Below are 24,543 nucleotides of genomic sequence, written 5' to 3'. Positions count from 1 at the left end.
TCCCACCTCCTCTCTCAAAAACATGCGCACACACACAGAAGTTGGATTGAGTATCTCTCTTATTCCCCCAGAACAAAGTGTGTGTGTGTGTGTGTGTGTGTGAGAGAGACAGAGAGAGACAGAGAGAGAGAGAGAGAGAGAGAGAGAGAGAGAGAGAGAGAGAGAGAGAGAGAGAGAGAGAGAAATGGATGGGGGCCTGGGGAGAAAGTCCCTGACAGCTGGATAAAGCTATGCAAAAAGCCAGCTGAGCTTCACTGACTATAGCCAGGATGGTGAACCTATGGCACACGTGCCACAGGTGGCACGCACAGCCATTTGTCAAGGCACGCGAGGCGTTGCCCTGTCAATTGGCCAGCGTGCATGCCCGTGCTGGCCAGCTGAGTTCAGCATTTTTAAAGCCATTTTTAATCCTCCCCAGGCTCCAGAGGCTTTATAGGAGCCCGAGGAGGGCGAAAAGAGCCATCCCCACCCCCCGGAGGCCCTCTGGAGTCTTCAGGAGCTTCCCCGAAGCCTCCGGAGGGCAAAAAAACTGGCCCTATGGGCAAACCGGAAGTTTGGGAATGGACTTCCGTTTTACTCATAAGGTCGGTTTAAGCCCTCCGGAGGCGTCAGGGACTTTCAGGAGGCTTCCCCTGAAGCCTCTGGGGGACTAAAAATGGCCCTACGAGCAAACCAGAAGTCACAGTCCTCCGGAGGCTTCAGGGAAGCCTCCTGAAGGTCCCTGAAGCCTCCAGAGGCTTCCGGGGTAGCGGGGGAGGCTGTTTTTGCCCTATAAAGCCTCTGGAGGGAGGGGCGAAAAAAGCATGCAAAAAATGGGGTGAGCGCCTCTCATGCGTACATGCGCACTGGGAGGGGCACATGTTGCATTATGGGTGCGGCACGCCCACGCATGACCCCCCCCAGTGACTTCTAGTTTGCTCGTAGGGTCGGTTTAAGCCCTCTGAAGGCTTCAGGGAAGCTGCCTGAAGGTCCCTGAAGCCACCGAAGGTCTCCGGGGTGGTGGGGGAGGCTGTTATTGCCCTATAAAGCCTCTGGAGGTTAGGGCGAAAAAAGCATGCAAAATGGGGTGAGCGCCTCTCATGCGTGCATGCGCACTGGGGGTTGTTGCATGTTGCATTATGGGTGTGGCACACCCACGCATGACCCCCCTGTGTTCCCCTTTATGGCACATGAGCCAAAAAAGGTTCACCATTGCTGGACTATAGGTTTGAAAAGGCAACATGGCTCTGCCTGCAATCAAACCAGACTGGGGAGGGAGAGCACGAGTGAGCACTAAGGAGACCACAGGAGAAGAGAAGTCAGGCAAAGGGGCATGCTGTAGCACACACACTTTCCCCCAGCCCTGTTCTTTCAGAAGGCTCTGATTGGCTACCCTCCGGCTTCTGTGCCTCTCTTCTCACCCCAGCCTGCCAGCAGAAGGTGAGTGGGTGGGCTTTATTGCATTCCAGGCATTTCCCTCCTGGACAGCATGCTGCATTTACAATGGGGGAGGTGTTTGGGGAAGGCAATGGGGGAATGGGGGGGATGGCAGAGAAGCTGCTTTCAAGCCATTGGGAGAGATACCCAATTCAACTTCTCTGTGTGTGCGCACTGTGTTTGAGAGGGAGTGAGAAAGCGAAGGTGGTAGGAGAGAGATACCCAATCCAACTTCTCTGTGTGCGCGCGCGTGTATGCAAAAAGCCAGCCCTCACTGGCACCCAGCTTCACTGACTGCAGGCTGTATCAAACTACACAAGGGAGGGAAAGAGTGAGGGAGAGAACGTGAGCGAGCCAGGGCCCTTCCCTCCAGCCTTTGCCCAAAGCCCCACACTGCACCAGGAGGATTAACTTTGAATTCCTCCCCCCCCTCCGACCTTCGTATACCTTTTCCAGCTGCTTCCGAGAGGGCTTCAACACCACTCTTCCCTCGGGTCCTCTGAAGAAGCCTCGCCCTCGCTTCCTTCTCTTTGAGAAGCGCCTTGCAAACAGGGGCAGGCCAGGGGAGCGTACTGGTATGGGGGCATGGCCACGCCGCTGTGGAACGGGTACGCAAAAGTACAGCAAATTTTTGGCCCCGGTATGCCCATTCTGGTGCGTACTGCCAGAACCCACCTCTGGTATGTGGCCATTAGAAGTCAAAAATAACTTGATGGCAAATAATCAAATCAATATCAGTGAAAAAGCTTTATGGTTGCATATAAAAGGTGTAACTTGAAACAACCATCCTAGCCCTGTCATCATTGCCATCATAATTTAAATCATATTAAGTCAGTCTTATCTTGGTCATGGCATCTGCAATAATGTTGATTTGTTTCATAGAACATAGAATAATAGAATTGGAAGAGACCTCCTAGTAGTCCAACCCCTTGCTTGAACAGGAGACTCTGTATCGTTTCAGACAAACGGGGGTCCAGTCTCTTTTTAAAAGCTTCTAGTGATGGAGCATCCACAACTTCTGAAGGCAAGTTATTCCATTGGTTAATTGCTCCCTCTGTTGGAAATTTCTTTGGTTCACTAAAAATCAATAAGGAAAGCAAAACTCACCTCTGCAAGGTAGAACTCATCATACTGGCTCTTGAAAGTTTCTCCCTTGTAATAATTGCTAGCAGCAACAATGACATCCACGGCTACCATGCTCAGGATAAACATATGGAAAATTGAGGACCTCATCATTCTCTGTAGAGAGTTAAAACATAGGTGTGCTGAGAAATTTTTATCTTGGAAACAAAGAGATGATTTTATTCTCTGAAAACTGTAGCAGCCAGAAGCATTGTATCTGAATGGTTTTTAAATGCTATTTATTCATAAGTTATAAATACAATGTATTTAATATTTACACATGTATAAAAATAATTAAATATACAGATGCATAGCAACTTCAATCTCGGTGCATTGCTTTCCATACACAAAAACCTGGGTGTTATTCTGATTCTCTTTGTTGTAGTTCGCAGCTACTTTTGCTTACCACTAAATATATTGTGTCTTTCTAATATATTTCAGGTTTTTCCGCTTCTGCTGTTTGTAGGTAAGAATTATGAATTCATGAACCAGAAACTGATTATATGACATAGTAAAGTAAAAGGTCTCCAAGACTGTCAGAATATTCATGAACTGGCAGAGACATGGTAACAAGGGCAGCCAATGAATAAGCATAGCAACTAAGTCAATCAATGAGGGCTGTTTGGAAACAGAAACTTAAGCAAGGAGTCTGGCCATGGCTTAACTCTGTGCTCAGCTCTAAAATGAAACTAGTCTGGACTCATCTGCTGAACTGAACTGAAATGACACTATTCTCTGCTGTTGGTATTGTGTATATATATTCTTGTATATAAAGAAGTTTCTTATTTAAATCAAGCCTGCTGAATCAGTTATCTGTGTGCGCTTCCTGGATTTGATTTTTGCAACAAACTCTGACTTAATGAGTTCATCAATACATTCATGCTACTTTCTTGGGAACCATACCAAAATGATTTTCTACTGACTTCACCTGAGATTTTACATATCTATAGTTACATATCTATATAGATATAGATAGATATAGACACACACACACACACACACACACACACACACACGTATCTATATCTCCCACTGTAGTTTATAGTCTTTCACCCAAATACTAATACTAATAAAGAAAACAAACAAGCTATTCATAATCGTTTGCTGAGATGGGCGGCTATAGAAATCAAAATCAATTAAACAAACAAAAAACCAAAACTGTTTTTATTTATGCTTTTGACAAAAGATTAAAAAAAATCTACAAACCATAAGATTTGAAAATACTGATAGTACAGCTATTAATTGACCTGAATCAATGCAATGCAGGATGAAAGTCTCTTCACTGAAAATTAAAGACTGTAATTGGAGATTCTCAGTCACAGTTGTCCCAAGAGGGCTTTTCAACTGGACTTTCTGGTTTGTTTTTGAAAAGGTTTCACTTCTCATCCAAGAAGCTTCTTCAGCTTCTTGCTTTAAAGAATTTTATTGATTTTAAAATTTATGGGAAAAGGGTAGGTGGATATACAAATTTTTTTTGGCAACTCCATCATGCTAGAGATAGAAATCTCTCCAATTCTCACAACTTTTACAGAAAGGAAAAAAACAATAGATAAAAGATAAGCAAAAACACCATCTTATTATACATTGTATCAACCATGTGTTCAATCATCTCTTTTACCACTTTCTAATATATCAACAATTACAATGATATTCCAGATATATTTATTTTTGTGACCTGAGTCTTTCCAATATTGTTCCCTCCCCCCTGTCCCCAGGCGGAGCTACAGCCCTTCATGTCTTGTGTATTGTTGCCTTTTTCACTACCTCTTATATTTTCGTCCTCTAGGAGGGCACTATGTTTTTTAATGAAAACCTCTGTCTCCACAACTGTGTTAATTCTAATTCTGTTTCCCTCCCAGAAGATCAACATTCCTTCTGGCAATAACAATCTAAACCAAATTCCTTTATTATATAATTTCTTTGATGAGGAATACTTCCTCCTCTTATCTCTTATTTTTTTCGGAATTTGCTTAAGAATGGCAATTTCTTTATCTTTATATTTTAGTGGTCCCCCCCTTTGAGCCCCTAGAATCTCATCCCTCGTGGTCTTCCTTAGAAATTTAACATGTACTTCCCTTGGAACATTATGTGTTCTGGCATATGCTGAATTAATCCTGTAAACCAGATCCATATCCCACCACAACTGTTCTTTATCTCTTTTAATATATTCTGCTAAAATTGCACTCATGATATCCTTAAGATCTTCATCTTCTGTCTCAGGTAGGTTCTGGAATCTGAGAAAGAAGGACATTCTTTCAAGTTCTATCTTTGCCATAAAATTTTCCAATTCTATATTCCCCTTCTGGACTGCCTTAACCTCCTCCCCCAGCCCGACTGCACCCTCCTCCAGCACACCAATTCTCTGTTTATTTTCTGTTATTTGTTGCTGTACACTTTTGAGCTCTTCTCTAAAATCTGCCACCTCCTTTTTCAACTCATTTTGTCCCTGCATAAGAGCCTGGAACATTTGAGTAACAGATACATCTTTTGAACTCTCTCCAGTCCTTTGTTGTTGTGAAAATGATGAAATTTTTGTCTGTTGAGTCGTTGGACTGGATGTAGAAGAAGTAGGTGCTGAGGCTGCTTTGCCTGAAGGTGGTTTTCTGGGCCCCATTGTCTGAGTTCAGAGATGAGTATAAATCTTTTACAAAAGAAATGGCATCTGTGAAGCACGCAGCCGAGCGAGTCCAAGAAGACAGGCAAATCCAAAAGTGAAAGTTAATCCTCAGTCACAGTTCCAAGCCAAGAAGTCACACACACACACACACACATGCAAAAAATCAAATAATCCAAATCCAGAAAGACCACATAACAGGAGAAGCTCCAGGAGTCCTTCAGGGGGGTTAATATAAAGCCAGACTTTCTTCAAAGGTAGTTTCAAAAGGCAGACTTTATTTATAAGTGCGAAGAAGAAGATGGAAGCAGGCCATCTTAGCTCCTCCTTTCACAGGGAACCAGGAGCAGAACATCAAAAATTTCCATAAAGTTTTCAAAACAACTCAGCAATCACCTCTTGCAATTGTGATATAAATCTTTTCACATAGTTAGTTCAAGTGACTAATTCAATTTTTTGCTCTCTCTCTCTCTCCATTCCGAGATTGAGAGGTAGTCCAAATGCCGCTTTGCCTGAGAGGGGTAGAAAAAAAAGAAACCCCCCTCCAATCTTCCAACTTCAAACAGACTGAATCCACAACCTACAAAAAGCTGCTGCTCATCAATTAAAAGCGATTAAGGAGATTGGAGCGAACTTCTCACCTCCAGCACTTCAGCTGTTGCATGTAATTAGTTATTTCCTTCCGGAATCCATTCAGCGAAGGTGCTGCTATGCACCCCCTATGCTCCCCGGCTCCTGAGGCGAAACTGGAAACCCCCCCATGGCTGCCGCCTATCCGGGGGGTTCCAGCAAGCCACCCTACAGCAGGTGGTCCCTCCAAGACCGCCTGTGCTCCTAAGAGGAGCCCACCAGGGAAGCGAACAGCGGATCAACGTCCGTCGCCTTCGGAAGCCGGAAGCAATCTCCCCGCTTCTTCAGCTTCTTAATTCTTCAATTAAGAACAAGGCTGGAGGTGTTAACTGCAAACTAGAGGACCATCATCATGTAAATACTGTGATTATATATTTATGTCCGAATATGTGTAACAATATACTGAGTATATGTGATGCCATTGAGCATATTTTGTCAAATGCCTGCTCTGGTTCTTTAATCAATTTAGGGCATTAAAAAAAGATGTCATTAGTTTCAACTTTTCAGACATCCTAACTTTAATTAATCCCTGCCTGTCCCTTCCTGCTTTACACCACTTGCCAAATCAGTATTCCCCTGCTTTGTTGGAGTGGGGCTATAGCTCCAGATTTCAGAGTAACCAAAGACAAAAAATCAGAAGTAGACATCAAAGTTTAATTTTCTTTATGGCCAGAGCTGGCATCCCCTCCACCCCCCATGATAGAACCTTGGACTAAAATTGTCAAGGCCTTCAAATAACTTCTTTAACACCATAAGGGATAAGATGAAAGCAATATTAAAATGTAAATGCCAGGGAACTGTATGGGGGGAAAATCTTCAGCATAATATCGAATATCAGCTGCACTAATTTCCAGTATTTATTTTAGCTTTGCTAATCACCTAGAGAAAAAAAAGTTTCAATCATTGACATACTTATATCAAATAAATCATTAATGCAATCAGTGTGGACTTACCCACATGCAGTTTCTTTATATTAGTTGAAATCATTTATTGAAAGCAGGGTGGGAATGTTCCCTGCCCAAAGGATATTTGAACAGCTGATTAAATATGTTGTATCCCTAAAAGTAAACTTCAAATTATAAAAAGCCATGTTTAATCATTGAAATGCTTTTGGAAATAAATAGAGCATATGCAGTGTGATCAGACGAAAAATTCATTAAAATTCAAAATTAAATTTAAGCAGAAAGTGCAGGTAAAGCAACATATGAAAGTGTAAGAACCATGATTTCAGTTTTAAGCACAGCTAGAAAGAATGAGAGTGTTGGATCTAAACCATGTCCCTGAATAATTTCTCTATGAAATCTTGCTTGGATTAGCAATGGAAATATATCTACTGTCTTCTGGTATCATTATTAAATGTAGATTATGATAACGAATAGCAGCTTTTAAATACATTTGATAACCAAGTTTAAAAAGTGGAATTTTTTTCTTTAAATCTTTATGGGATTATACATTTTATGTAGATACGTCCCTGGCACTATTATTATCAATACTATTGTACTGAGCAGTATTAGCAATGGAAATTGGCTTGCACAAGTTCTGTTGAGAAGCATGACAGCAGGGGCTCCTCCATGAATTAGAAGTTCACTAATTAAATAGCAAGTTCCATTTTTTTTAAAAAAGTAAAATGCTACAAAACGTACTACAATTAATAATAGAAATGTTGGATGCAGCACAGTAAAGGAATGAACTGGTTCCTAACGTAATCATTCTTTTGTGATTACTGTGTACATGTTTCAAAATGCAATGCACATGGAACGAGTGTAAATGTTGGTTTCACGCACAACCAATATGACCACAAATAAGAAAATGGCAACTTCTGGAACAATCTAATTCAGTTTTGTTTGTCAGTATGGTGAGGTTCATGGCTTCTTGAAAGCATCATAAATTTGATTCAGCTTAGACTAATTTTCTTCATGAACCCAGTTTCTATGCATTTATTTTAAAGCAAACAAACCACAAACAAGCATGGATAAAGTTGGACACGTTTGGATAAAGCTGAAAAAAGTATTAACGAGAATCTATTTTTTTAAAAAAATATAGCTGGTCCTCGACTTACAACAGCTCATTTAGTGATTGTTTGAAGTTACAACGGCATTAAAAAAAATTACTTATGGCCATTTTTCACACTTACAATCGCTGCAGTATCTCCGTGGTCGCATGATCAAAATTCAGATGCTTGGCAACTGGCTCATATTTATGACAACTGCAGTGTTCTAGGGTCACGTTAGTGGTGCAATTCAGCTGTTTCTATCCAGTTCAAGCGAACCAGTAGCACTGGCGGTGAGAGGCTCCACTCACCCGCCCGGACATTATCACATCTGTTTTAGATGCTCTGTGCGCACTCACATTTGTGAACAGGTAACAAAGGTAAGTTGATTTCGCCCCTGGGTCACTTGATCACCGTTTGTGACCTACATGATCGGTCACTAAGTGAACTGTTGTAAGTTGAGGACTACCTATAGTTTTAAGACAATGACGTTACCAGGTACAGTATAGGTGGTACCTTGCTCAATAGTAGTAACTGTGAGAGGGATCTTGGAGTCCTAATGGGCAACCATTTAAATATGAGCCAGCAGTATGCAGCAGCTGCCAAAAAAGCCAACATAGTTCTAGGCTGCATCAACAGAGGGATAGAATCAAGAGCACGTGAAGTGTTAATACCACTTTATAATGCCTTGGTAAGGCCACACTTGGAATACTGCATTCAGTTTTGGTCACCACGATGTAGAAAAGATGTGGAGACTCTAGAAAGAGTGCAGAGAAGAGCAACAAAGATGATTAGGACTGGAGACTAAAACATATGAAGAACGGTTGCAGGAACTGGGTATGTCTAGTTTAATGAAAAGAAGGACTAGGGGAGACATGATAGCAATGTTCCAATATCTCAAGGGTTGCCAGAAAGACAAGGGAGTCAAGCTATTCTCCAAAGCACCGGAGGGCAGAACAAGAAGCAATGGGTGAAAACTAATCAAGGAGAGAAAGAACTTAGAACTGAGGAGAAATTTCCTGACAGTTAGAACAATTAATCAGTGGAACAGCTTGCCTCCAGAGGTTGTGAATGCCCCAACACTGGAAGTCTTTAAGAAGATGTTGGATAGCCATTTGTCTGAAACGGTATAGGGTTTCCTGCCTAGGCAGGGGGTTGGACTAAAAGACCTCCAAGGTCCCTTCCAACCCTGCTATTGTATTGTATTGTATTGTATTGTATTGTATTGTATTGTATTGTATTGTATTGTACTGATTGTATTGTATTGCATTGCATTGCATTGCATTGCATTGCATTGCATTGCATTGCATTGCATTGCATTGATTGTATTGTATTGTATTGTATTGTATTGTATTGTATTGTATTGTATTGTATTGTATTGTATTGTATTGTATTGTAAGTCAATACATCTTTGCCATATTTGACTTCAGACAAAAGTGAAAAGTTGCTCTGGAAAGTGATATAGCAGCAGCAGCAGCAGCCCAATCTCCATTCCTTTGAATGTTTAGACTGCCATATGGATGACTAATTCTCATTGTGCGACTAAGACTGTGATATGTCGGAAGCAGTTGGCACTTTATGAATCTGCTTATGCATTTCTACTCTTTGTACTTCATAATTATTTTCCTTCTTGTTTCCTCACAGTAGTTGCCTAAGTCTTTCCTCTATGATCCCAATTGGATAATGGATACTGTTCAGTCCTATGTTACTCAAAAACAGGTAGGTACTGGCTAGAATTGTATTTGCTAAAAATTGGAAAAATGAGAAAATACCAACGTAGGAGAAAGTCATTCAGAAAATAATGGAATGTGCTGAAATGAGTAAATTGACATTTGAAATTAGAGAACAAGATAAAGAATATTACACTTCCAGTTCCGGCGGCTGACGGCGACGGGCAACTCGCTTGCTCGCTCCGGCTCCCCGGTGGGCTTCCCCACTCCTTGGGGGGCACAGGACGCCCCGAAGAGGCGTCCTGCCGGAGGAGCGGCTTGGCGGGGGATCCCTGCATCGGCGGCAGCTGGTGGGGGACCCCCGCTTCGCTCTAGGCACCTGGGAGCAGTATCGGAGGGCGCGTAAAGCGTCTTCGTAACAGGCTGATCGGAGAATGTAAAAGCAGAAGGAAGCAGCGGCGGTGTGGTGAGGCGTTTACTCTCCCTCATTCCCTTTGTTGATTTGAAGAACCTTTCAGCATTTTAAAAAAAACTTTTACTCTCGGCTAACTTTGGAGGTGCGGCTGGAGGGAGGGGGATTTCCCCCCCCCCTCGGACAGGCGGCTTGAAACAATTTTGCTCTCAGCCCCAGGGGAAGGAGGAGGGGGGAGAGCCAACCAATGATGCCACACCCCTGCTTAAAGTGACTTTCATTGAACTTAACCCCATAATCTTCTGATGATCTGAGGACTTTGGGAACTTTGAAAACTTTGTTATGCCTTTGAGCCCGAAGCTGGCAGGGCAAGATGGCACACTTCCGTTGTCTTCATGAACTGTGAAACCTGACTCCACCTTTGAAAACTCAGGCTTCCGGTCTTTGTCTCCTTGTTACCTAGGAGAATCTCTTGTGGATTGTTATTCTTTGAACTCTCTGGTGGGAAAAATTTTACTCTATCGCCAGACTGACTAGAGAAATTCTCTCCTGCTTGGATCTTCTGCCTCCTGGACTCATCTGGCTGCTCTGCATCTCCAGCTGTCCATTCTCTATACTGACTGAGCTCTTTATTCTATAAACTATGTCTCCTAAAAGACCACCCCCTGGAAAACCTGGCTTTGCTACCTCTGCCCCGACATCAGCAACATCCAGTCCTGCTACACAATCAAAGATAACAGACCTGATGCAACCTAAAAGTACAGAGATGGATTTGCAACAAATGCTTCAACAACTCATACAGGGCCAAGTGGAAATTAAGAAACAATTAAAGGAAATGAAAGAAGAAATTAAAGAGAATCAAGTCCAAATTTATAAGAACTCACAGAGGCTGGACATTGTGGAGGGGGGGTGGCGGAGGTGAGGGGGGGGGGTAGAAGCGGTGCAGAAGGGAAACAAAGAACTTGATACCCAACAAATGAAAACAGAATTTGAGAAAATGTCCTTTTATCTTAGATTTCAAAACGTGATAGAAGTAGATGAGGAAAATATAAGGGACATCATGACAAATATTTTGGCTGAATATTTACACAAAGAAAAACAACAGATGGAATGGGAGATAGACCTGGTTTATAGAGTGAATTCAGCTTATGCCAGAACACACAATGTACCCAGGGAGGTACATATTAAATTTCTTAGAAAAAGCACAAGAGACGAAATTCTGGGTGTACAAAGGGGGCAGGCCCTGACATACCATGATAGGGAAATAACCATCTTGAAGCAGATCCCCAAGAAAATTAGGGAAAAAAGGAAAAATTATTCGCGATTGGCGAATAAATTATACAAGAAGGGGGTGTTGTTTAGATGGTTGATGCCTGAAGGTATGTTGATATTCTGGGAGGAGACAAGAATTAGAATTAACACACCCATAGAGGCACAGGCCTTTATGGAAAAAAACAAAATACACCTAGAAAAAACAGAAGATCTTACAACGGATATGCAAGACACGGGAGGGGCCGGAGCTCTGCCAGAGGGGGAGAAGGGGCAATACCAAGAAAGCTCAGATCACAAAAATGAATAAGAAAATCTCATTGATATAAACTGACCGAAAGTAGTAATGGAATTAACATGTAGATTATATATTACAATGTATTAAACTGATTGAAAGTACCAATAGAACCAATATGCTGATTATATATGACTATGCATTAATGTTTTATATTCAGATGTATACTATGAGTTTGGAGGGAGGGGGCGCCTACCACACTTTGCAACTGCCAAAATTTGTATACCTTTCCATTACCCTTTTCCTTGTAAATTTTAAAAAAACCAATAAAACTTTGTTTTAAAAAAAAAGATAAACAATATTACAACATATGGGATTTATTTTATCGGTGGTTAGATGAAAAACATGGAAGTGAATGACACTAGATAATTTTATAATACAAGAATTATAGAATGATACAGAATACAATATAAAGATACATTACTATTGGATAGATTTAAGATGATGTAATGAATTGTTACAATATAAATGAATCCAATATCTAGAATATCTCATTTAAAATGAAGGAATGATAGTTATAGTCACATAAATGATGTACAATGATAATAATGTAAACATATATATTTGATTGATAATATGTGATTTTATATAAATTGTAAGTGAGGACTATGGAAAGGATGCACAAAAATCTTGTAACCAATGGACACGCTGTATGTAATTGAAAATGGTTTTATGTTTTATGTTTCATTTGTCTATGCCTATCTGAAAATAAAACTCTTAAAAAAAAAGAACAGGTAAGTACTTTGATGGTTTGAAAATCAATCATTCATATTTGCATTAAAGAACGCGAATCATTGGCCTGGCAAGACAGTTTTCCAAATTTTGCCATTTTATCACTTTAAAAAAATGCCTAATCACTCTAACAATTTGCAAAAATTAGGACAAACTCTGCATATAAAACAGGGAATACTTTGAGATAATCAAATGCAACAACAGTAGCCAGAAAATAATTAATTTGTATTAGAAGATTTTGTTGAAGTGAGATTCACAGTCTATCTCAAGCAGAGCAGCTGCTGTGCAAATAAGCAAGTAGAAGATGATAGATATTCTAATCTCCATATCACTGATAGGATCTAAAAGAAACAGAAGATGGATCCCTTGCTAATTGTAACTACTTCCTTTTGAAATATAGAATAATAGGAGATTTCCACTTAAGTTAGCTGCTGCAAGGTAAGGGTTTGCTTTCCCCCCCTCTTACCAATGATCTGCTGATTTTACTGCTAAAGCTGCTTCTTTGGCAATGTTGCTCTCTGGTTTTAAATGAAAGCACTTAGGAGTGATCCAAGACAACTTTTGGACGATTGTAGACCCAGGGGGGATCTTGAGGATTCCAATACCCTCTGGAAGCAATTGAAAAGTCACTGGGCATATCCACCTTCCTATCAAGCAGTTTCATTTTCTAAGCATGTCTGACTATTAAGTTCACTTTTTGAACTTATTGCTTTATTTTGGAAAAAAAAATTGGTTTGGTCTTTTTGGAAATGGGTTTAATCTTTTTTTAACTTTTGTGATGTGTGTTTTTAATGTTGTACGCTGCCCTGAGTCCTTTTGGAGAAGGGCGGCATATAAATCCAAATAAATCTAAACCTAAACCTAAACCTTTATTTTGATTTTTTGCTTTAAAAGGTGACTCGCAATTGAAAGGGAAAAGGAAGAGAAATATTCCAGAATAAATCCTGTCATGATCCCAGCATAAAATAAATTAATACATCCCTTTGATATTTTGAATCGCTTTCACACTAAGAGATATTATACTTAATGCCATTTAGGTTGAGTTGAATGAGCTAATGCTTTGATACAATTGTCATGGCACGAGGTCTAAATCTATGTCACTGTAGCATTATAAAATATAATTCCACAGAGTAATGCTAGAAAAAGATACAATTATTTGGATACAGCTAACCCATCCACAAAATCCATAATCCATGAATTACTGCAGTATTGAATTTCAGTTCTGCAGTCTGCCATCAGCATTCTGATTGGGAAGGGACTGAATATTCATATAGTAAGCTACTATTTTCTCTTCTGAGAAGGCAACTATCTGTGACTTCCTTCACGAATTCATTGTCCTCTTGATAGCAATTATTATATTAACCACTAAAGCACATTAGTCAATTACCAAGAAATTGCCTTGATAGGAAGAACGGATAGATTTATTTTACCATAATCTCCCAAGTATTTCCTGCTTATGTTCATCAAAAGGGGCAGCTGAATTGACCAGGAAGCCACTCCCAGTAGAGCAGAAGGAAGCAGGAGATTTTGGCTTCAGGGTATTAACTGGTTGGCTTAAGTAACAAAGGCAACTTCCCACCAGATTATCAAGGAAGCCAGGAAAGAATCCTTCTCATCTCCCTTGGCTTTCTGAATGCTGTAGTGTTCTGGCCTAGGCTTCCCCAGCAGCACGAAGCCGACTCCTTGTCCCGATAAAGTCCCTTTTATTTAGTTCAGTGTTTCTCAAACTTGGCGACTTTAAGTCCTGAGGACTTCAACTCCCAGAATCCCCCAGCCAGCATAGCTGGCTGGGGAATTCTGGGAGTTGAAGTCCACAGGACTTAAAGTCGCCAAGTTTGAGAAACACTGATTTAGTTTAAAGTGAATTCCTCTCTAGCAAAGTCCCGGCCAACAGTCTTTCAAGAGATTCCACAACTATAGATCTTTATTGGAGAGCTGCCAGGCCGATATCTTCCAACGTAATTGTAGCAGCAATTACTTGGCAAGAAATCAGGAACAGATCTTCACACTAATGAATTGAATTAATTGTCTCCTGCAAACTTCCCTCCTCTTTCGCTCCCCTTTATTCCCTGTGGGAGGGGCCATTCACTGTCCACCTGTGGCTTTACTCCTGCGTTGACCCTTGTTCCTTAGCTGTTTCCTTCGTCCGGCAGCTCTGCACATGCACACACTGGGAACAGGCTCCAGCTGTTCTTCTGCCCCACTGATGTCCAACTCTGAAGGCAGCTGATAACTGTCAGGTGGCCCTGGCCCCATCTCTGCCTCCAATGCAGAGCACACGTCAGACCCTTCCCCAGACTCCAGGACTGGCCCATGTTCCTCCCCAACTTCCTCATTGTCTGAGCCTGCCACCAGTCCTGCTGGCTGTTGGTGGGCCACAACATGTAGTTAGGAAGATAAGAACAGGAACAATTTCTACTAGCAAACTACAAAGACCACGGGAACTCTTAAAATATCTAAAACCTTAGTAGGACATTGCTGTCAAACAGATATGGAAGAAAAGTGAGAGTTGTAGAAATTCCAATTTTGTTAACCAAAAGTTCAAAACTGGCACAAAGAACATTAACTGTGAATTATAAACAAAGATTTAGAAGCTAAATGTATTTTCCATTTAATATTAAATGCATGTGTATTCTTCTCTTTAGGAAATGGTGTTTCCAGCAAATTTTTAAAATTAATCTTATATTTTTTAAAAAGATGGAGGCTCATGAATCCTCACAGAATTCAAAGAAAGCAGGAAATGTTGTGGTATGGATGCCAAAATGGCGGATCAGAAGACAATGATTTCATCATTATACTTACCTTTCCATTATAGTAATTCTCATTTCTGTTCTGCAATTCCTTTGGGTATGAGTATAACAGGGTGGGAAGGGACATTGGAAGTCTTCTAGTCCAATCCTTTGCACAAGCAGAAGACTCTATATCATTCTGGACAAATGGCTGTCTAATATCTTCTTTAAAATCTCCAATAATGAAGTACCCACAATGTCTGAAGGCAAACCGTTTCACTGGTTTATTGTTCTCACTGTCAGGAAATTTCTCCTTAAAGTTTGAATTTCACTTTGTTAAATAGTGACCAGTATTCAAGTCTGTCAAGATCCTTCTGGATTTTGAAACCATCTTCCGAATGTTCACTGTTTCTGCCAGCTTTGTATCATGTGCAAATTTGATGATCTCCCCTTCTATTTCTTTATCTAAAATGCTTATGAAGATATTGAAGAGTATTGTGCCTAAGACAGAACTTTGGGGTAACCCATTGCTTACTTCCCTCCATGTAGATGTAGTTCCATTAAGGACTATACGTTGAGTACGATTGTCCACCAGTTGCAGTGGTGCTGTTGTCTATCCCACATTTTTATAACTTACTAAGAAATACGTTGTGGTCTACTTTGTCAAATGCCTTACTGAAATCCAAGTATATAATATCCAGAGCATTTCACTGATCATCCCCCCCCCCCACTTTTGAAGAACATCATCAGCTCTTTTGCAGTTTTCTGGTAGTTCCCTGGTGCTCCAGGATCTTTGAAAGATATGGTTCGACGGTTCTAAGATCATGACTGCCAGTTCCCTCAGAACTCTGGGATGTAATCCATCAGGTCTTGGTGATTTTAACTTGTCTAGACAGATGTTTCTGTTACAAATTTCTTGCCTGGTTTAATTTAGTCTGTCTTTTCCAGTTCTGTTTTTGGTAGGTTGGGCTATTTCTTCCTTTTGTGTGAAGACAGATGCAAGGAATAAATTAAGCAACTCTGCTTTCCTTCTGCTGCCCGTCACTTCCTTGCCATATTCTCCCTTTAGTGGATGGACTGGTTTTTTAAGGATTTTTTTTTTACATGTTGAAAGAAACTTTATTATTATTTAACAAATCAATAAATAATATTATTTAGTTCATTCTGAGCCTTTCCTGACTTGATCTCTTTGGGCGATATGCTGGGGTTTTGTCTTACTTTTGTTTCCTCCTTTCCATTATTTATACTTATCGTTTTGGTCTTTCAGTTTATCAGAGAGTTTTTCATGAAAACCTGGCAGATTTCTTTTTGAATTTCTTATTTTTATTTTTCAGTGGTATTGTGGTGGACTAGACTTTTATGAAACTTGCTTGTGAAAGGCAGATAACTTAAAATGAAGATTACTTTACAATCAATTTTAGTCATGATTAACATTGGTGGTGATGTCAGAAATGGCATTAAAATTCCACACTCTCTGATTTTAGTTGGCTTCAAGATCCACACTCTACCTTGTGTAATGTGATTTCATGGTTATGATGATAATGAACTTTTCTCAAATAATATTGGTCCCAATAGTTATGGCAGGCTTTTACCTTGTATGGATGAGGATTAGAAGATAATCATTTGTGTATAAATGAGATGGGGCCAGAAATGTTTCATTGCTTATAAACAATGTTTATTCAACCATCTTATTGTTTGGCTTTTCACAATCTGGACAGGAATGGCATGCCGTACAAAAAATACCTAGCAGGTGACTTTGTTAGTATAATTAATACAAATGTAATTGAACAAATCTGTAGAATAGATTGAATTCCTTAGTTTCTGAGGAATTACAGATGATGAAGTACTTAAATAGAAATATGGTCTTTACTTAAGGAACCTAGATTTTTTAAAAAAATCTAGATAGATAACACTCAATTTTTAAACTTCTGTTCCTGATGAAAATATTAGAGGGAGCAGCAGTTTATTTTACCTGGTATAAATGGATCTAATAAAGGTAGCTTCAAATCATTTTTAAATATTGTCCAAATATATTTCATGCTATAGAGTAAAACCCTTCAATAAGAAAGCTTTGTTTTGCATCCCCGCGCCCCAATTCTTAATTACAAATTTCAATTAGAGGTGGGAGAATTTTGAGAATTGCATGATACAGTAATTTGCAGCAACTAAATGAATGCCCTTCTTAACATTTTAAATATCTGTTTATTTTTAAATTTCACTCAAGATACTTTTCTTTTCCTAACAAATGTCAAAAGTAGCAAAATTATCTCATATTCAGCACCAAGAAAAACGTATGGCACCTTAAAGACTAACACATTTATTGTTAATTATTAAGGTGACACATTGTTAGCAAATTGCTTCTGGAAAAGAACTGAATCTAGACAATTGCTTTGGAAGCAAGGTTAGCTGAACAGAACCAAAGCAAATAGACATAGTTTCAAGGCCAGAGCCTAGGATAGGCTTGGAAAGAAGGAAACTAGCCGATTGCTCATTAAATAGAATATTAGGTACACAAGTAAACAAGCATGGATTTCTGCACTTCTGTATTGTTATTGCACAGCTTGAAGCTGACCAGGGATCCTACTCTGGATGACATTTGAAGTGACTCTGTTGATATAATTCTCAGGCTCCTAAAGGAAAATTATTATTATAGTTTGTGGCACAGTCAGTCAGATGTTCAGACTGGATTTGCATCTATAGAAGCTTTTCCAAGGACCTGGGATACATCATTGTTGATTTTTGCTAGTGTTAAAGGCATTGTTGCAAAATATAAGCTGTTCCGAGTACAGCTGCCTTTTGCAATTGACTGATGGTGATTTTGTCAATGCTAACAGTGGTGTTATTATTTCTTTGTATCCCACCTTTATTATTTTTACAAATAGCTCAGGCAGTAAACATATCCACCATACTTTCCTCTTCCTATTTTCCCCACAATAACAATCCTGCAAGATGATTTGGGCTGAGAGAGTGTGACTGAACCAAAATCACCACTTCCGAGTTTCTGGCGTGCATGCATACACGACGATCAGCTGGCCTTCGTGCATGTGGCGGTGCCGGAAACTGGAAGAGCTTGTCTTCTGTTTTCCAGAGTGAGAATGCATGCCGGCCAGCTGATCATCGTGCACACACGCATGCCAGTAACCAGAAGACTAGCTGGCTGCCACGCATGTGCGTGTCAGAAACCGGAAGTTCATTTTCCGGCATACGTATGCCCCCTGGGCAGCTCCTCTTCTGGGTTGTGGCCTTGAGGAGCGTGCGAGTGTGAGTGTGAAGCCATCACTGTGCTAGAGAATAGCTGAAGGTGCATCTGAATTTTAGCATGAAAGGTTTTGGAGAGTAGTAAGACTGGGATAAAATATTTTCCCAATAATTCAAGGACTTTTGAGATTGAAACTCAGATTGTCCTCACTCCACCTCCTTTTCAGTTTCAAGTAGCAATTCTGATCAGTAATTTGAGGTTGCTATGGTGTCACTTTAAATAACTCATTCTTTTCTACGGAAAATTCTTAGCATTGTCTTGAAATAAAAAAAAAACAGGCCCACCTATAAAAGGTTCTTATTTCAAAGAAATCAAAGCAATTTAGCTGCCTCTTAGAATGTGGGATTCAAAGGAATAATGTATGTGGGAGAGGGATGGTTCTGAAGAAGGATACATAATGATTCCCCAAATCAGACAATTTTACAGAATGCAGTTTATACAAATTTAAAGTAATTAAAATCACTTTTGCTCAGCTGCAAATAAATGGAAGAATTACTTACTCTGCTAAGGTGGTGGAGGCTCACTGCAGGGCAATAATTGTTTTTCCAATTATTGTTAAAAACTTCAGAGGTCATATAATATACATGTTTTAAAAGGATAATACATTAAAGAATTTCAACATATAAGCACATAATTCACTCTGTGGAATGCAAAAGACTGAAAATCTAAGTTTTTTCCGCTCCTACTTTTTGTGTTAATAGACATTTGGCAGTTTGCTTGGTGATCCAATTATCTTTACATAAAGGTCCTATCTATTCTGAGAGTCCCCTGGTTGCTGCCTTGTCAAATTTAGCGTTTGCATTTTAGAGTTGTAAAAAAAAAAATCACGTAACCCACAAATATGAAAGGATAGGGAGAATTTATAATCTACTAAATATTTTTTTCCCCTTAAAAATCTGGGAATGAAAAAGAATCTTCACGTCTTCTTAATGCAGACAATTATTACAGTTTTTAAAAGTATATCCATTACTATAAGAATTAAGCAGACATGTTCAGAGGAAACAAAAATAGCACCTGTTTGATTGGCGCAACACAAAAATCATCAACCACGCTACCACCCGTCACACTCGTGCGTTCATCGAAACCTGGCAGTCCACAAGCAATTCCATCAACAGACACATTGACTTTCAACCAGTCTACAAATCCCTCAGAGTGCAAATCAACCAACCAGAGATAGCACTGACCCTCAATCAACCCACGCAAGCACCCCCCCCAACCAGAAGTTCACCTCCCAATGATCCTGACCTGATGTAACCTCCCCATCACAAGATCCATTACAAGATCCTCACTTGAAGCTCTTATAAACCGAAGAACACTGACATTCCCTAAACTCCCCTGAAGATGTTACCTAGACTGGTAATGAAACGTTCAGAAACCAACCCACAAGCTCGGAAAATGAACCTTCGCCCTCAAAGCAAAAACAGCAAGGAGCATGAAAGCACTCATGTAGTGAAAAGTGCTTTTCCTTGAGCACTTGATAAGCAAGAGAATATAATGTATAGTTTTAATAAATAAATAAAGCTGATTTATTCATAGGGTTATAGCTGCTCAGAGCTGGTGGCCTAGAGTGGGCTCTAAACCTTGTAAAAGTACACACATACATAATACAGACTAATTGGAATAAACATTGCTAATTTTAGAATTCTTTTCAATGCTGAGATAATCTTCTGGTTACCCGGTAGTCATTTGTAGTTTTAAATTATTTTTGAGTCATGCTGGATTTTAGGAGAATTCAGGAGCACCATTAGAATTAATTGTTAATTTCATCTACAAAGCTTGATCTGTAGGTTAACTATGTCCAATATTTCAAAACTCATCAAGCTGAAAACAGGCATTTCAATCACACTATAGAGTCCCCTTGACTTTTAATACAATTATAGCAATCAAGCTGTGCTGCTGACAAAATTGGTTGCATTTGTTAGACACAAACGGAAGATGGGTTTGGATAAAATGGAAGGTTGAGTGTGTACACAAAGAAAAATTAGAATGCTGTTTTCAAAGAGGGAAAATGAGAGGGAGATATGCGGACACATACTATCAACAATTAATGTGTCTTTCTGAAAATTTAACAAATATTTATTCTTTGAATATCTCTCAAATTTCTTGCAGCTAATTTGCCCAAACAGATCACATGAATTTTGGTTTCAATTCCGAACAAGAACAGTAAGTGAAAATGAAAATCTTAATAGGGATATGTACTAGATGCCTGTTACATCCATTTTTCTGGCTTAAGAAAATAATCCCAAATAGCTATGAGACAGTGTTATACCAAAATCAACTAAGTTAGTTGATTAAGGGTGACTAATTAAAGATGGTTACCACCAAGTAAAAGAGAGTTAAGTTGTAATCCTATCCATCTATTCCGACATCTTGAAACGGAGCCATGTCACAAACTCTACTGAACTCAATGGGTTTATGTTTATGGCTAGCTGATGAGAGCTAAATAGCTTGAAGTAGATCTATACTAGTCTCCCTTTATTTATTTATCAGCACAAATACAACATATATATATAGTGCCATGTAATTGAGTGAGCTCCCGTTACTTGTCCCAGCTTCTGCCAACCTAGCAGTTCGAAAGCACATAAAAAATGCAAGTAGAAAAATAGGGACCACTTTGGTAGGAAGGTAACAGCGCTCTGTGCACCTTTGGTGTTTAGTCATGTGGGCCATATGACCATGGAGTCGTCTTTGGACAGCGCTGGCTCTTTGCTTAGAAACGGAGATGAGCATCGCCCCCTAGAGTTGGGAACGACTAGCACATATGTGCGGGGGAACCTTTACCTTTACTTTACAGTATGAGACTGTTCTGTTAGCTCTACCCAAGACCGGCAATGTTGTAAAAGTAATAAAGCACAGATCCATCCATCCTTCAGGAGAAATGAAAACATATGTTTAATATATAGTCTATGTATGTATTTAGGAAGATGAAGGTTATGGCTGCAGATGCCTGCGGTTTCATTTTTGCCCAACTCCTGCAAAGTAGATTGTTACTTTGATCAGAGCCAGTCATACCATTAAGGAGACTGAGGAAGCTTTTGGCTGTTCCTCAAATGCCCCTCACAGAATCAGTCTACTCATCCGCTGGGTGCAGTCTTTTCTAGCTCTGACAAGCATGTTGTGCTCAGGTTTAAAAGTATTTTTTTTAAATGAGGGTTGTAACTTTTATCCCTCTTGTCTCAGAACGGTGACAGCATACAATAAAAAATGTAAGAACTATTTCTCCAACACTGTTTTTGCTTTGGTTGTGTTTTTTTTTAAGAAAACGAATTTGCCTACATTTTAAAGGGTTGGCTTATAAATTGGGCAATATCTTTATAACTTTCCCACAAATGAACTCAAAATCATTTAGGGTTGCTGCAGGGCTGTTCCTAATCTGTGAAAACTATAGATATATCAGTACTGGATAACAAAAGAGTGGTTTCCCTTTAGCATGGCAACTTCATTGAGCCGCTTACATTGTAGCTTTCTGGAGCTTCTGTAGGGATTACCGTATTTAATTTTCTAAGCAGCTCAGGAAGTACCATATTTTTCGGAGTATAAGATGCACCAGAGTATAAGACGCACCAAGATTTTGGAGATTTTTTTTTAAAAAAGGGCATGAATAGCCTTTAGGAGGCTTATAGAGTCCTCCTGGGAGCTGGGGGAGGCAAAATTGAGCAAAGAATGGCCCATTTTTGCTCATTTCTGCCCTCCCCAGTCCCCAGAAGCACTCTGAAAGCCTCCTAAAGGCTATGCACAGCCATTGTGGTGAAGGGGGAGGGGTTTCAGGAGGCAAAATAATGCTATACTCAGTGTATAAGATGCACCTACATTTTCAGCCTCTTTTTTGAGGGAAAAAAGTGTATCTTATACTCTGAAAAATACGGTATGTACGGATGTATATATATATGTATGTACATACTTGTAACACATCTGCTGATTTAATAAAAACTGATCTCTCATTCATAGTGTACATTCTGAAATTTTAGCTCATGGGAATCTGAATTTTGTCTAAATTTCAGCTGCCTCTAATGTTTGAAAGACATCAATGACTTGATCTTGAAATGACTTACGCAGTTCACTGTCATGAAAGTTTGCAACTCAATACATAAGCAACTAGGCTGGTAAAACATAAATTTCCTCTTCCCTTTCTATGCTCAAAATTTGAATTGTGCATTACTCGTGTATGATTTGTTGGAGATAGAAGCTGTCTGAAAGGCAGTATCATTAACTCAGATGACAAATCATATTGCTGGTTATTACAAGGAAATATAATTTTGGATAGATATCTGCTTTTCACACTAAGCATGTTATACCCATGTTATCAAAAATACATTTGGCAGCAGAAACAAAAAGGAAGAGAAGAAGAAGAAATAGTAGTAAAACACAGATTTTTCCCTTCCCTTTACTAAGAGTGGAAATAACAACAGCTAATCATACAAGATAAAAAAAAATACATTATTTCCAGCAGAGCCAGGAAAATAAATTCTTGAAACCTGGAGTTCAAATTAACTATTTTCCTGAGACACAGAACTGCAGCAGTAATTTATGGCACTTATATGTGTTCCAGTGATAATATCAAAAGCAAATAATATTTCTATAAGAGTTCGTTGACAGTGTTTATGTGTACACCCCCCCACACACACACCTATACAGAAATATATGTGCTTATATATCTCTGTATGAATTATATGTTATTAATAAGAACATATGTTTAGAATGAAATATGACAATTTGTAAAATAACCAGGAGCATTGATTGAGTTCAAAGCACAGAAGAGTTTATTATTGCTACCTACTGTATACGCAGGAATCTAGTCAACTGATGGACTAGGCCAGTGGTCGGCAAGCCGCGGCTCGCGAGCCACATGTGGCTCTTTACACATTTTAATGCGGCTCTTCTGTGTGCCGGGCGCCCGCTCCCCTCCCTCCTCTCGGGCACTTCAAAACAAGCGCCCCTTTCCCTTTTTTCTTTTCGACCCACAATGATTAGGGAGGATCCTGAAGTTGGGCGGGGACGAGAAGCGAGGAGGCAGAAAAAGAAACGGAGGCTAAGGAGCTTCCCCCCGCCCCCTCCCAGCAAAAATCTAACCGGGGAGCCGGGCGGGCAGTAGCAAATTAGCCGATCACGCCGCGTGATCGGTTAATTTGCTACTGCCCACGCGGCGTGATCGGTTAATTTGCTACTGCCCACGCGGCGTGATCGGCTAATTTGCTACTGCCCGCCCGGCTCCCCGGTTAGATTTTTGCTGGGAGGGGCGGGGCGGGGGAAGCTCCTTGGCCTCCGTCTCTTTTTCTCCCTCCTCGCTTCTTGGGGCTCCACCAATGGGGGAGCAAGGCCCGCCCAGCGCCAGGCTTTGGGCTAACACAGAGGTCTGCAAAGTTGGCTGTTTTAAGACTGGTGGACTTCAATTCTGAGAATTCTGGGAATTGAAGTCCACCAGTCTTAAGAGCCAATTTTGCAGATCCCTGGGCTAATATGATTGATGCCGTTGGTGGACTTCAATTCTCAGAATTCTGGGAGTTGAAGTCCACAAGTCTTCAAGCTGTCAGGTTTGAAGACCCTGGGGTTTTTTTTCTAAAGGGGTGGGGGTGCGAGGGTCTTGCAACTTGACAGCTTTAAGACTTGCATGCTTCAATGCCAGAGTTCCTGAGCCAACATGACTGGAGGAGGAATTCTGGGAGTTGAAGTCCACAAGTCTTAAAGCTGTCAGGTTTGAAGACCCCTGGTTTTTTTTTCTAAAGGGTTAGGGGTGCAAGGGTCTTGCAACTTGACAGCTTTAAGACTTGCATGCTTCAATGCCAGAGTTCCTGAGCCAACATGACTGGAGGAGGAATTCTGGGAGTTGAAGTCCACAAGTATTAAAGCTGTCAGGTTTGAAGACCCCTGGGTTTTTTTCTAAAGGGTTAGGGGTGCAAGGGTCTTGCAACTTGACAGCTTTAAGACTTGCATGCTTCAATGCCAGAGTTCCTGAGCCAACATGACTGGAGGAGGAATTCTGGGAGTTGAAGTCCACAAGTCTTAAAGCTGTCAGGTTTGAAGACCCCTTGGGGTTTTTTTCCTAAAGGGTTAGGGATGCAAGGATCTTGTAACTTGACAGCTTTAAGACTTGCGTGCTTTAAATGCCAGAGTTTATTGAAAGTAAAAACAGTGTACCATCCTATGTATTTTCGGTTTTAAAAATGTGGCTCTCAAAATAAATTTCAATCGTGGTTTTGGCAAGATTTGGCTCAGTTGAAAAAAAAGGTTGCCCACCACTGGACTAGGCTAAATTAGTGCTAAATAAGGATCAACAGAATTCACCAGAGGCTGGATCTGGGTCTCTTGTAATGACTCTAAAGTAAGAGTGTCAAACTCAATTTCATTGAGGGCCCCATCAGAACTGTGGTTGACCTCAGGGAGGAGGCATGGCCAACTGGTTGGGTG

General features: G+C 40.2%; 1 protein-coding gene across 1 annotated transcript in view; it reads right to left on the bottom strand.

Moving 5' to 3' along the window:
* The window catches only part of NALCN (sodium leak channel, non-selective), a 278,856-nt gene that overhangs the window by 99,127 nt on the left and 155,186 nt on the right, over window positions 1–24,543 (bottom strand). The window contains exon 11 of the mRNA XM_081948163.1: window positions 2,524–2,655. Coding sequence (XP_081804289.1) covers window positions 2,524–2,655 — 132 coding nt within the window. The remainder of the gene's footprint in view (window positions 1–2,523; window positions 2,656–24,543) is intronic.

This window comes from Natrix helvetica (assembly GCF_964273705.1).
Source record: "Natrix helvetica genome assembly, chromosome: 3".
NCBI classification, from domain to species: Eukaryota; Metazoa; Chordata; class Lepidosauria; order Squamata; family Natricidae; genus Natrix; species Natrix helvetica.
This window is presented reverse-complemented; position numbering and strand designations above follow the sequence as displayed.